Consider the following 14876-nt stretch of genomic DNA (forward strand, 5'->3'; position numbering starts at 1 on the left):
TGGGACAGAGGTTCACCTTCCAGCAGGACAATGACCCTAAGCATACTGCTAAAGCAACAGTCGAGTGGTTTAAGGGGAAACATTTAAATGTCTTGGAATGGCCTAGTCAAAGCACAGACCTCAATCCAACTGAGAATCTGTGGTATGACTTAAAGATTGCTGTACACCAACGGAACCCATCCAACTTGAAGGAGCTGGAGCAGTTTTGCCTTGAAGAATGGGCAAAAATCCCAGTGGCTAGATGTGCCAAGCTTATAGAGACATACCCCAAGAGACTTGCAGCTGTAATTGCTGCAAAAGGTGTCTCTACAAAGTATTGACTTAGGGGGGTGAATAGTTATGCACGCTCAAGTTTTCTTGTCTTATTTCTTGTTTCACAATAAAACATATTTTGCATCTTCAAAGTGGTAGGCATTTTGTGTAAATCAAATGATACAAACCCCACACAAATCCATTTTAATTCCAGGTTGTAAGCCAACAAAATAGGAAAAACACCAGTACACAGAGGTGACACTCATATCTCCATTCCCAAACATAAATAAATGCCCTGCACGTAGCCAGTGCAGTGGCCCTTGGGGTTATCTAGCTGAGGTCTGTCTGTGTTGTGGGACTGGGAGGCAGGTTACAGGCGGTTGACTCAGAGCCACTGCCTGCCTGCCTGGTGATGTGTGCTCTGCAGTCCTCAGGGAAGAGAGCTCCCCAACTCACTCAGTTGGCCGAGCACATGTGTGATGGGCCACCACACAGACTCAGAGGGGATCTATTCACCACAGTATACTCTATATGATGCTATATAACATTATAATGAAGTGCCTCACAGAATAAACAGAGATTAATGGATGCTTGTGACTCACTGTGCTGTATATGAATCCCTCCTCATTATGGTATCATTTCATTCAGATCACCTATGTAATTGTGGTAGTATCCCTTTAGCAACATTACAGGCTACTCTCTTCTATGAAAACCTCCTTGTCCTCTTCACTTTCTGTTGCCCTCCAAAAGAGTTGAGGATGAGAGGCCGGTCCAGTTCTTTGATCTCAGCGGATGCTTTAGTTCAGAGGCAGCCTGAGCAGAGTCAGTGGGCGTCCAGGCTGGGCTTTACCCTCTGTGATGATGGGGGGTGGAGGCTTAAGCTAGATGGTCCCAGATGTTTCAGGAGAAAGACACAAGCACTAATTACTCTGCATGTATCTGGGCTTCAGGCAAGATGGCACAAGGTCTGTTTAGGCTCTGGTCTGTGTAAATCAAGCCAGGCTGGATCATGTCCACAGCCAAATCATTTACCCTTTTCCTATTGCCTTATTATTTACAGCTGCCTGTGACTCACTTCTAACTGTTGCTGCCAGGGTACGGTATGATCCCCACCCATGTATTGTTCCGTCTCTGGAATATTTTGCTCTGGGTGGACCAGACCAAAGAGTATTTGGCTTCAGTTGTGTACAGAACATATTGTCTCTAGCTGTGGAAACACAGTGGTGTTTGACCTAAAATGGAAAATTATAGCCTACAATATAAACTCAGTCTCTTGGTTACAAACTGATACAGCACAGTACATTATTTGCCCAAAACCAAAACGCAAAGTGTCTAGGTTAAATTGCAATAATGAAATGTTAGGCACAGCTCATTTTAACCCGTGACTGACAGCTATGCGTAGGCGCCTAGTAACCTCCCCCCAGTAGTAACCTCCCCCCACTAGGCAGCTAGTAACCTCTGCCCACTAGGCAGCTAGTAACCTCCCCACACTAGTAACCTCCCCCTACTAGGCAGCTAGTAACCTCCGCCCACTAGGCAGCTAGTAACCTCCCCACACTAGGCAGCTACTAACCTCCCCCCACTAGGCAGCTAGTAACCTCCCCCCACTAGGCAGCTAGTAACCTCCGCCCACTAGGCAGCTAGTAACCTCCTCCCACTAGGCAGCTAGTAACCTCCCCCCACTAGGCAGCTAGTAACCTCCCCACACTAGGCAGCTAGTAACCTCCCCCACTAGGCAGCTAGTAACCTCCTCCCACTAGGCAGCTAGTAACCTCCCCACACTAGGCAGCTAGTTATCTCCCCCCACTAGGCAGCTAGTAACCTCCTCCCACTAGGCAGCTAGTAACCTCCCCCAGTAGTAACCTCCGCCCACTAGGCAGCTAGTAACCTCCCCCAGTAGTAACCTCCTCCCACTAGGCAGCTAGTAACCTCCCCCAGTAGTAACCTCCTCCCACTAGGCAGCTAGTAACCTCCCCCAGTAGTAACCTCCCCCCACTAGGCAGCTAGTAACCTCCCCACACTAGGCAGCTAGTAACCTCCCCCACTAGGCAGCTAGTAACCTCCTCCCACTAGGCAGCTAGTAACCTCCCCCACTAGGCAGCTAGTAACCTCCCCCACTAGGCAGCTAGTAACCTCCTCCCACTAGGCAGCTAGTAACCTCCCCCAGTAGTAACCTCCGCCCACTAGGCAGCTAGTAACCTCCCCCAGTAGTAACCTCCTCCCACTAGGCAGCTAGTAACCTCCCCCAGTAGTAACCTCCTCCCACTAGGCAGCTAGTAACCTCCCCCCAGTAGTAACCTCCGCCCACTAGGCAGCTAGTAACCTCCTCCCACTAGGCAGCTAGTAACCTCCCCACACTAGGCAGCTAGTAACCTCCCCCACTAGGCAGCTAGTAACCTCCCCCCACTAGGCAGCTAGTAACCTCCGCCCACTAGGCAGCTAGTAACCTCCTCCCACTAGGCAGCTAGTAACCTCCCCACACTAGTAACTTCCCCCTACTAGGCAGAAAGTAACCTCCCCCACTAGTATCCCCCCACACTAGTAAACTACCCCCACTAGGCAGCTAGTAACCTCACCCCACTAGTAATCTCCCCCACTAGACAGCTATTAACCTCCGCCCACTAGGCAGCTGGTTATCTCCCCCACTAGTAACCTCCCCCACTAGTAAACTCCCCCACTAGGCAGCTAGTAACCTACCCCCACTAGGCAGCTAGTAACCTCCCCCACTAGTAACCTCCCCCCACTAGGCAGCTAGTAACCTCCCCCACTAGGCAGCTAGTAACCTCCCCCACTAGGCAGCTAGTAACCTCCACCCACTAGGCAGCTAGTAATCTCCCCCACTAGGCATCTAGTATTCTCCCCCACTAGTAACCCCCCACTAGTAAACTCTCCCCACTAATATCATTCCCCCACTAGGCAGCTAGTAATCTCCCCCCCCCACTAGTAACCTCCCCCACTAGGCAGCTAGTAATCTCCCCCCACTAGTAACCTCCCCCACTAGTAACCTCCCCCCACTAGTTATCTCCCCCACTAGGCAGCTAGTAACCTCCCCCACTAGTAACCTCCCCCACTAGGCAGCTAGTAAACTCCACCTACTAGGCAGCTAGTAATCTCCCCCACTACACAGCTAGTAACCTCCCCCACTAGTAACCTCCCGCCACTAGTAACCTCCCCCACTAGGCAGCTAGTAACCTACCCCCACTAGGCAGCTAGTAACCTCCCCCAAAAGTAATCTCCCCCACTAGTAACTTCCCCCACTAGTAACCTCCCCCACTAGGCAGCTAGTAACCTCCCCCACTAGTAACCTCCCCCACTAGGCAGCTAGTAACCTCCCCCAAAAAGTAATCTCCCCCCACTAGTAACTTCCCCCCCACTAGTAACCTCCCCCACTAGGCAGCTAGTAACCTCCCCCACTAGTAACCTCCCCCACTAGGCAGCTAGTAACCTAACCCCCCACTTGTAACCTCCCCCAACTAGGCAGCTAGTATCCTCCCCCACTAGGCAGCTAGTAACCTCCCCCCACTCGTAACCTCCCCCACTAGGCACCTAGTAACCTTCCCCCACTAGACAGCTAGTAACCTCCCCCCACTAGGCAGCTAGTAACCTAACCCCCCACTCGTAACCTCCCCCACTAGGCAGCTAGTAACCTTTCCCCACTAGGCAGCTAGTAATCTCCCCCCACGAGTAACCTTCCCCCACTAGTAACCTCTCCCCCACTAGGCAGCTAGTAACCTCCACCCACTAGGCAGCTAGTAACCTCCCCCACTAGGCAGCTAGTAACCTCTCCCCACTAGTTACCTCCCCCACTAGGCAGCTAGTAACCACCCCCACTAGGCAGCTAGTAACCTACCCCCACTAGGCAGCTAGTAACCTCCCCCACTAGGCAGCTAGTAACCTCCCCCACTAGGCAGCTAGTAACCTCCCCACTAGGCAGCTAGTAATCTCCCCCCACTAGTAACCTCCCCCACTAGGCAGCTAGTAAACTCCACCCACTAGGCAGCTAGTAACCTCCCCACTAGGCAGCTAGTAACCTTCCCCCACTAGGCAGCTAGTAACCTACCCCCACTAGGCAGCTAGTAACCTCCCCCACTAGGCAGCTAGTAACCTCCCCACTAGGCAGCTAGTATACTCCCCCACTAGTAACCTCTCCCCACTAGGCAGCTAGTAACCTCCCCCCACTAGTAACCTTCCCCCACTAGTAACCTCCCCCCACTAGGCAGCTAGTAACCTACCCCACTAGGCAGCTAGTAACCTCTCCCCACTAGTAACCGCCCCCACTAGGCAGCTAGTTACCTCCCCCCTACTCGGCAGCTAGTAACCTCCCCCCACTAGGCAGCTAGTAACCTCCCCCCACTAGGCAGCTAGGTAAACTCCCCACTAGGCAGCTAGTAACCTCCCCCCCACTAGGCAGCTAGTAACCTCCCCCACTAGGCAGCTAGTATACTCCCCCCACTAGTAACCTCCCCCACTAGGCAGCTAGTAACATCCCCCCACTAGTAACCTCCCCCACTCATAACCTCTCCCCACTAGGCAGCTAGTAACCTCCCCCACTAGTAACCTTCCCCCACTAGTAACCTCCCCCCACTAGGCAGCTAGTAACCTCCCCCACTAGGCAGCTAGTATACTCCCCCACTAGTAACCTCTCCCCACTAGGCAGCTAGTAACCTCCCCCACTAGTAACCTCCCCCCCCCACTAGTAACCTCCCCCACTAGGCAGCTAGTAACCTACCCCACTAGGCAGCTAGTAACCTCTCCCCACTAGTAACCTCCCCCACTAGGCAGCTAGTTACCTCCCCTACTCGGCAGCTAGTAACCTCCCCCACTAGGCAGCTAGTAACCTCCCCCACTAGGCAGCTAGGTAAACTCCCCACTAGGCAGCTAGTAACCTCCCCCACTAGGCAGCTAGTAACCTCCCCCACTAGGCAGCTAGTATACTCCCCCACTAGTAACCTCCCCCACTAGGCAGCTAGTAACATCCCCCACTAGTAACCTCCCCCCCCACCTACCCCACTAGGCAGCTAGTAACCTACCCCACTAGGCAGCTAGTAACCTCCCCCACTAGTAACCTCCCCCACTAGGCAGCTAGTTACCTCCCCCTACTCGGCAGCTAGTAACCTCCCCCCACTAGGCAGCTAGTAACCTCCCCCACTAGGCAGCTAGGTAAACTCCCCACTAGGCAGTTAGTAACCTCCCCCACTAGGCAGCTAGTAACCTCCACCCACTAGGCAGCTAGTAACCTCCCCCACTAGGCATCTAGTATTCTCCCCCACTAGTAACCCCCCACTAGTAAACTCTCCCCACTAATATCATTCCCCCACTAGGCAGCTAGTAATCTCCCCCCACTAGTAACCTCCCCCACTAGGCAGCTAGTAATCTCCCCCACTAGTAACCTCCCCACTAGTAACCTCCCCCACTAGTTATCTCCCCCACTAGGCAGCTAGTAACCTCCCCCACTAGTAACCTCCCCCACTAGGCAGCTAGTAAACTCCACCTACTAGGCAGCTAGTAATCTCCCCCACTACACAGCTAGTAACCTCCCCCACTAGTAACCTCCGCCACTAGTAACCTCCCCACTAGGCAGCTAGTAACCTACCCCCACTAGGCAGCTAGTAACCTCCCCCAAAAGTAATCTCCCCCCACTAGTAACTTCCCCCACTAGTAACCTCCCCCACTAGGCAGCTAGTAACCTCCCCCACTAGTAACCTCCCCCACTAGGCAGCTAGTAACCTACCCCCACTAGGCAGCTAGTAACCTCCCCCAAAAGTAATCTCCCCCACTAGTAACTTCCCCCCACTAGTAACCTCCCCCACTAGGCAGCTAGTAACCCCCCCCCACTCGTAACCTCCCCCACTAGGCACCTAGTAACCTTCCCCCACTAGGCAGCTAGTAACCTCCCCCACTAGGCAGCTAGTAACCTCCCCCACTCGTAACCTCCCCCACTAGGCAGCTAGTAACCTTTCCCCACTAGGCAGCTAGTAATCTCCCCACGAGTAACCTTCCCCCACTAGTAACTCTCCCCCACTAGGCAGCTAGTAACCTCCACCCACTAGGCAGCTAGTAACCTCCCCCACTAGGCAGCTAGTAACCTCTCCCCACTAGTTACCTCCCCCACTAGGCAGCTAGTAACCACCCCCACTAGGCAGCTAGTAACCTACCCCCACTAGGCAGCTAGTAACCTCCCCCCACTAGGCAGCTAGTAACCTCCCCCCACTAGGCAGCTAGTAACCTCCCCCACTAGGCAGCTAGTAATCTCCCCCACTAGTAACCTCCCCCACTAGGCAGCTAGTAAACTCCACCCACTAGGCAGCTAGTAACCTCCCCACTAGGCAGCTAGTAACCTTCCCCCACTAGGCAGCTAGTAACCTACCCCCACTAGGCAGCTAGTAACCTCCCCCACTAGGCAGCTAGTAACCTCCCCCACTAGGCAGCTAGTATACTCCCCCCACTAGTAACCTCTCCCCCACTAGGCAGCTAGTAACCTCCCCCACCAGTAACCTTCCCCCACTAGTAACCTCCCCCACTAGGCAGCTAGTAACCTACCCCACTAGGCAGCTAGTAACCTCTCCCCCCCACTAGTAACCTCCCCCACTAGGCAGCTAGTTACCTCCCCTACTCGGCAGCTAGTAACCTCCCCCACTAGGCAGCTAGTAACCTCCCCCACTAGGCAGCTAGGTAAACTCCCCACTAGGCAGCTAGTAACCTCCCCCACTAGGCAGCTAGTAACCTCCCCCACTAGGCAGCTAGTATACTCCCCCACTAGTAACCTCCCCCACTAGGCAGCTAGTAACATCCCCCCCACTAGTAACCTCCCCCACTCATAACCTCTCCCCACTAGGCAGCTAGTAACCTCCCCCCACTAGTAACCTTCCCCACTAGTAACCTCCCCCACTAGGCAGCTAGTAACCTCCCCCACTAGGCAGCTAGTAACCTCTCCCCACTAGTAACCTCCCCCACTAGGCAGCTAGTTACCTCCCCCTACTCGGCAGCTAGTAACCTCCCCCCACTAGGCAGCTAGGTAAACTCCCCACTAGGCAGCTAGTAACCTCCCCCACTAGGCAGCTAGTAACCTCTCCCCACTAGTAACCTCCCCCACTAGGCAGCTAGTTACCTCCCCCTACTCGGCAGCTAGTAACCTCCCCCACTAGGCAGCTAGGTAAACTCCCCCACTAGGCAGCTAGTAACCTCCCCCACTAGTAACCTCCCCCCCACTAGTAACCTCCCCCACTAGGCAGCTAGTAACCTCCCCCACTAGGCAGCTTATCTGCTCATGTGCTGATGATACAGTACATTACTGTTGAGCAGGTAGGTTGGGCTGTTCTGGGAGGGCCTGTAATCTCCTGACTCAGAGAGACCGCCTGCTCTGCTATCTCTTCCAGGCTCTCTCGTCTTCAGCATAGTCAGAGTTAGGGTTAGGGTGTGGCGGCCTTTTCTGTGATTCATCTGAGGACACATGGCGTAGAACCGGCAGTCAACGGAGGCCTTGCAACAGGAACCCTAAGGCACAGCCCAGGTGATTTGGCTTTAGATTGATGAGTGCATTGGTTCTGTGCTAGAATGGCCTTGCAACAGGAACCCTAAGGCACAGCCCAGGTGATTTGGCTTTAGATTGATGAGTGCATTGGTTCTGTGCTAGAATGGCCTTGCAACAGGAACCCTAAGGCACAGCCCAGGTGATATGGCTTCAGATTGATGAGTGCATTGGTTCTGTGCTAGAATGGCCTTGCAACAGGAACCCTAAGGCACAGCCCAGGTGATGAGTGCATTAGGTTTGTGCTAGAATGCTTGCATATGGTTGTAGGGGCTGACCACTGCTGTGTAGCGGTAGTATGATTCATGTAATGAGAATGGCGTACACACACACAGTGAAGATGATTCTGTGACTTTTAAGTCCAGCTGAGGCTTTAAAGGGCCTCGTTCTTTATGCATGAGGAATATGAAGAGGGCTTCTCTCCTGTCCCTAACCTGAAGATGGGTGGCAGGTAGCTTAGTGGTTAGAGTGTTGGGCCAGTAACCAAAAGGTTGCTGGATCGAATCGCTGAGCTGACAAGGTAAAAATCTGTCATTCTGCCCCTGAACAAGGCAGTTAACCCACTGTTCCCCTGTAAGCTGTCAAGGTTACTAACTACAGCATTTTGACATATACAATCAGATTGAAAACAGACAGAATGTTTGTCTTGCTGTAGAAGAATAAATAACTACAGTAATAGCCATCAGGCACGGGGTTCAAAGCACATGCAACGTCTGCTGTTTCAGCTTCAATGTATTTCAACACCTTTATGATTCCTGACTGAGTCAGTTATGTTCCGAACCAGATTGGCTGTTAGAGTAGTTTCCTATTTCAGTTCTCATTTGACCAAAATAAAGCACTCAAAATGGCCTGTACATAAGGTTCTCATCATGGCTTCATAGGGATTGATGGAAATTATACTCAGCCAGTGTTACAAGTAGTCACATGACTTTCCATCGGCTCAAGCAGTGCCCTTTGACATAGCTGTCACATCACGCAACATGAGTTTCCTTAATGTGGCAAACCAACTAAACACCTCGGTAAACAGAGAGCTTTGTAATCAGTTGCCATTTCAATCTAACATCAAAGAGGTACAAGAAAGCAAAGGCTTCCTTTTATGCAATATCTGTTCAGAAACTCACAGGGGTGTAGTTCTGTGTGTTTCAGTGACTGTCAGATATAATATTGAATCTATCTATGTGGTTTGTAATCTCTGCATGCCATGTAAAGGTTGACAGATAGGAAGAAAACGTAACTTATTGATTAGATGAAGAAACATGTTTTGTCTAAGTTGTCCATAATATGTTCTACTGCATGTCAGTTTGCTATGTTCTACGTTAGTAGTTTCACATCTGTATACATTTCACAATGGTGTGAGTAGCCAACATGTTTTGCACTGTAAATCCATTTTATTTGTTTGTTTACACAGAAAATATATAACTCTGCTGAATTCCACTGCAAAAATTAAATATTTGGATTATTCTGACCATAATGGAAAGCACAGCTATTTATTTTCAGCCATTTGAGTACTGTAGGAAATGAAAATCATCCTAAACCCCGGTGAGATCCCACAGGTGGTTGATGACAGAGACTGTGATTGGTTGGCTGTGACCTCAGCTGAAGGTCGTGTGGCCATGATTGGTTCAGGGATAATAGAGTAACATTGGATAGTGTATACATTGGGTTTCAGGGGCCATTAACCTGTTTCTCATTCACACAAATCTCTTACTATTTTATAAACTGTCTTTCTTATACTCAACCACCCACTTTAAGCTTTGTTGTTTGCTTTTTCTTAATTTGCCTTTAATCATCCTCTTCTTTTGTTTCCAACTGATCCCTGTTTGATTTGCTCCTATCTCCATCCCCTGGTCTCTCCATCCCCTCCCTCTTCCACTCTAACCCCTCTTCCACCCCCCTCCCCTCCTCCCCAATACACTTTTCCTTTCCAGCTGGGTTTGTGAAGTCGCCAATGTCTGAGACTAAGCTCACGCTGGACACCTTTGAGCTGTACTGCGACGTGATTGGTAACCCCACCCCCGAGATCCAGTGGTGGTACGCCGAGATCAACCGCGTTGACTCCTTCAAGCAGCTGTGGGACGGCGCCCGCAAGCGCCGCGTGTCCATCAACACGGCCTACGGCAACAACGGGGTGAGCGTGCTGGGCATCACGCGCCTCACGCTGGAGGACTCCGGGACCTACGAGTGCCGGGCCAGCAACGACCCGCGGCGCAACGACCTGCGCCAAAACCCCGCCATCACCTGGATCCGAGCCCAGGCCACCATTTCGGTGCTGCAGAGTGAGTGGTCTATGTCCTGTAGTACCTAGCTGGTGAACAACACTAACTATCCCCTGCCTGTCCTACCACCCCACTCTGTAAAAAAAAACTGAGTTCACACCTCCACCACAGCTGTCCCTGGCAAAGACAGAAATAAAACAAAACACCAACCACCACCTTGTTATTTGTTAATTTCAAAGACTTGTCTTTGTTTTATTTCTGTATTAGAAATTGGAAGACATTGTATTTTATATTCTCCTAGAAGTACTGCCTTTTGTGTTTTTGTTCTATTATGTTGATAGCTCCTATTTGTTCCCTCCTCCCCCTGCAGAATTTGAGGATTCAAATCAAACTTTATTTGTCACATGCGCCGAATACAACAAGTGTAGATCTTACCGTGAAATGCTTACTTTACAAGCCCTTAACCAACAGTGCAGTTCAAGAAGAGTTAAGAAAATATTTACCAAATAGACTAAAGTTTTTAAAAAATTATAAAAAAGTAACACAATAAAAATAACAATAACGAGGCTATATACAGGGGATACCGGTACCGAGTCAGTATGCGAGGGTACAGGTTAGTTGAGGTAATTTGTACATGTAGGTAGGGGTGAAGTGACTGCATAGATAATAAACAACGAATAGCAGCAGTGTACAAAAGGGAGGGGAAGGGGCAAATGTAAATTGTCCGGTGGCGATTTTATTAATTGTTCAGCAGTCTTATGGTTTGGGGGTAGAAGCTGTTGAGGAGCCTCTTGGTCCTAGACTTGGCCCTCTGGTACCGCTTGCCGTGCGGTAGCAGAGAAAATAGTCTATAACTTGGGTGACTGGAGTCTCTGACAATTTTATGGGCTTTCCTCTGACACCGCCTATTATATAGGTCCTGGATGGCAGGAAGTTTGCGCGCCAGTGATGTACTGGGCCGTAAGCACTACCCGCTGTAGTGCCTTACGGTCAGATCTAGAGCAGTTACCATACCATGTGGCGACGCAACAGGCCAGGATGCTCTCGATGGTGCAGCTGTAAAACCTTTTGAGGATCTGGGGACCCATGACAAATTTTTTCAGTCTCCTGAAGAGGAAAAGGTTTTGCCGTGCCCTCTTCACCAGTGTCAGGACCATGATAGTTCGTTGGTGATGTAGACACCAAGGAACTTTAAACTCTCGACCCGCTCCACTACAGCCCCGTCGATGTTAAATGGGGCCTGTTCGGCCCGCCTTTTCCTGTAGTCCACAATCATCTCCTCTGTCTTGCTCACATTGAGGGAGAGGTTGTTGTCCTGGCACCACATGCCAGTTCTCTGACCTCCTTCCTATAGGCTGTCTTATTAGTTGTCGGTGATCAGGCCTACCACTGATATGTTGTCAGCAAACTTAATGATGGTGTTGGAGTCATGTTTGGCCACGCAGTCGTGGGTAAACAGGAAGTACCGGAGGGGAATAAGTACACACCCCTGAGGGGCCCTAGTGTTAAGGATCAGCGTGGCAGACGCATTGTTGCCTACCCTTACCACCTGGGGGGCGGCCCGTCAGGAAGTCCAGGATCCAGTTGCAGAGGAAGGTGTTAAGTTCCAGAGTCCTTACTGATGAGCTTTGTGGGCACTATGGTGTTGAACGCTGAGCTGTAGTCAATGAACAGCATTCACACATAGGTGTACCTTTTGTCCAGGTGGGAAAGGGCAGTGTGGAGTGCGATTGATATTGCGTCATCTGTGGATCTGTTGGGGCGGTATGCAAATTGGAGTGGGTCTAGGGTTTCCCGGGATAAGGGTGTTGATGTGAGCCATGACCAGCCTTTCAAAGCACTTCATGGCTACCGATGTGAGTGCTACGGAGCAGTAATCATTTAGGCAGTTTACCTTCGCTTCCTTGGGCACAGGGACTATGATGGTCTGCCTGAAACATGTAGGTATTACAGACTCGGTCAGGGAGAGGTTTAAAATGTCAGTGAAGTCACTTGACAGTTGGTCCGCTAATGCTTTGAGTACAAGTCCTGGTATTCCGTCTGGCCCATCGGCTTTGTGAATGTTGACCTGTTTAAAAGTCTTGCTCACATCGGCTACCGAGAGCGTTAACACACAGTCATTCAGAACAGATGGTGCTCTCGTGCATGCTTCAGTGTTGCTTGCCTTGAAGCGAGCATAAAAGGCATTTAGCTCGTCTGGTAGGCTCGCGCCACTGGGCAGCTCGTGTCTGGGTTTCCCTTTGTAGTCCATAATAGTTTTCAAGCCCTGCTACATCCGACGAACGTCAGAGTCGGTGTAGTAGGATTCAATCTTAATCCTGTATTGACGCTTTGCCTGTTTGATGGTTTGTCTGAGGGCATAGCAGGATTTCTTATAAACGTCCAGATTAGTCTCTCGCTCCATGAAAGCGGCAGCTCTAGCCTTTAGCTCAATGCGGATGTTGCCTGTAATCCATGGCTTCTGGTTGGGATATGTACGTACGGTCACTGTGGGGACAACGTCGTCGATGCACTTATTGATGAAGTCGATGACTGAGGTGGTATAGTCCTCAATGCCATGGGATGAATCCCAAAACATATTCCAGTCTGTGCTAGCAAAACAGTCCTGTAGTGTAGCATCCGCGTCATCTGACCACTTCCATATAGAGCGAGTCACTGGTACTTCCTGCTTTAGTTTTTGCTTGTAAGCAGGAATCAGGAGGAGAAATATGATCAAATGGAGGGCGGGGGAATGCTTTGTATGCATCTCTGTGTGTGGAGTACAGGTGGTCTAGGATTTTTTCCCTCTGGTTGTACACGTGACATACTGGTAAAAATGTGGTAAAACTGATTTAAGTTTGCCTGCATTAAAGTCTCCGGCCACTAGGAGCGCCGCTTCTGGGTGAGCATTTTCTTGTTTGCTTATGGCCTTATAGAGTTGGTTGAGAGCGGTCTTAGTGCCAGCTTTGTTCTCTGGTGGTAAATAGACGGCTATGAATAATATAGATGAGAACTCTCTTGGTAGATAGTGTGGTCTACAGCTTATCATAAGGTACTCTACCTCAGGCGAGCAATACCTCGAGAGTTTTTTAATACAGCTGCACCAGCTGACATTGCGCACCAGCTGTTATTGACAAATAGACACACACCCCTACCCTTCGTCTTAACAGACGTAGCTTATCTGTTCTGCCGGTGCATGGAAAACCCTACCAGGTCTATATAATCTGTATCATCGTTCAGCCACGTCTCGGTGAAACATAAGATATTACAGTTTTTAATTGGTAGGATAATCTTAATCGTAGGTCATCAATTGCATTTTCCAATGATAGCAAGAAGAACGGATGGCAGTGGGAGTTTACTCTCTTGCCCGCGGATTCTCAGAAGGCAGCCTGATCTGCGGCCCCTTTTCCTGCGTCTTTTCTTCAAGCAAATTACAGGGATATGGGCCTGTTCCAGTGAAAGCTGTATATCCTTCTTGTCAAACTCATTAAAGGAAAAAGTTTCTTCCAGTCCGTGGTGAGTAATCGCTGTTCTGATGTCCAGAAGTTATTTTTCGGTCATAAGAGGCGGTAGCAGCAAAATTATGTACAAAGTAAGCTCAGAAATAAGTTACACAAAATGCAAAAAAACGAACAAAATAGCACAATTGGTTGGGAGAATGTAAAACGTCACCCATGCAATTCTCAGAATTCTGTAGATTTCCTGCCTCTCCCAAAGCCCTGAGCGTTTTGTTGTAGATCACCACAAACCCAGAAACCTCCCCAGTCTCTGTCCACCTACTCCCGCTTTCCTCCCACACCAACCTCTCCTTCCCCACATACAGCCCATCCTGGCCGTCCTGGCCCTCTCCTCTGTCTCATGTGTCCTTCAACAGTTGTCTCGTTTCTTTCCCTATTCTCAAAACAAATCCTAATTTCATCCATTTATTTCTGGATTTCTTTTGTGATGTGTGTTTTTCTGTCGCTGGGGTGTTTTATTCACTCCAAACCTCGGTGTAATTCTGCCCTGTCTGCACCATGTAGCCTAGGCATCGCAACACTTTGAAGTTGTGCCGCTTATTTTAGTGGGGAAGGGGTAGATGGGACGTAAGAAGACAAGGAGGGAGCTGTCCAGGTGTAAAGCGTGACCTTGTTTTAATCCAATAAAGGACAGAACCCAGTGTGGTTCTTAAATGTATTTTTTTCCTTTCTAGATTTGAGAGAGCTGGTTCCATTGCTGCAGCAGACAGACTCTCTCTGCACTCACCTGTGTACTGTATGACCTTGTACCTACTTAGCCATTATTAAGTGTTTGAGCATGAATCAGTAATGACATTATATCCTCGACCCTCTCTGCTGTATTGCATACAAACATTCAAACACACTGAATGTCAACTGGACCCTTTAAATGAGCGCATGATGCAGTGAGTGCCCAGCCCTTTGGAGCACAGAGAGATGTGGAATGTTGTTAGTCACAGCCATGCAGCCAGAAACTCTTAGAGTTTTACTACAGGAGTCAGCTCCTTCATCTCCAGAGCATTAGCTACTGATCTGTCTGTCGTACACAGTGTTTACCGTGCTGTTGGTCTACTGTCTGACTGCAAGGGCTGCATGTGCACACTCTCCTAATCTCACACCCATTATACTACACTCCGCCAGCTGGCTTGAGACGTGTACTGTCGGCCGACTGTAGATATCTGAGTTTACTGGTGGTAGAAATGTGTCCGTCATCAAGCTAACATGAAATTGGTCAATCCAAAGTTTTCTTATTTAAAAAGACACATTCATTCCAAAAGGATCTGTACGTGTTCCAATAATTGAGTCTTTTGTCATCCAATATATTCTGTCATTACTGAGTGCCAACGTTCTTGTTATAGACTTGTAATAATATGTGTATATAACATGTATACAACAGGCTATACA

The 14876-nt window shown here is 49.7% G+C and overlaps 1 protein-coding gene across 2 annotated transcripts in view; it reads left to right on the forward strand.

Annotated features, from left to right (window-relative positions):
• LOC115113614 (neuroplastin-like) overlaps positions 1–14876 on the forward strand; it is a 43424-nt gene that overhangs the window by 6890 nt on the left and 21658 nt on the right. Inside the window, exon 2 of one of the 2 annotated variants that reach the window (XM_029641437.2) lies at positions 9709–10056. The exons of the other annotated variant lie outside the window; for it this stretch is intronic. Within the exon in view, the coding sequence (XP_029497297.1) occupies positions 9709–10056 (348 nt within the window). The remainder of the gene's footprint in view (positions 1–9708; positions 10057–14876) is intronic. 2 annotated transcript variants of the gene reach the window in all.

Source organism: Oncorhynchus nerka, linkage group LG28 (assembly GCF_034236695.1).
Source record: "Oncorhynchus nerka isolate Pitt River linkage group LG28, Oner_Uvic_2.0, whole genome shotgun sequence".
Lineage (NCBI taxonomy): Eukaryota > Metazoa > Chordata > Actinopteri > Salmoniformes > Salmonidae > Oncorhynchus > Oncorhynchus nerka.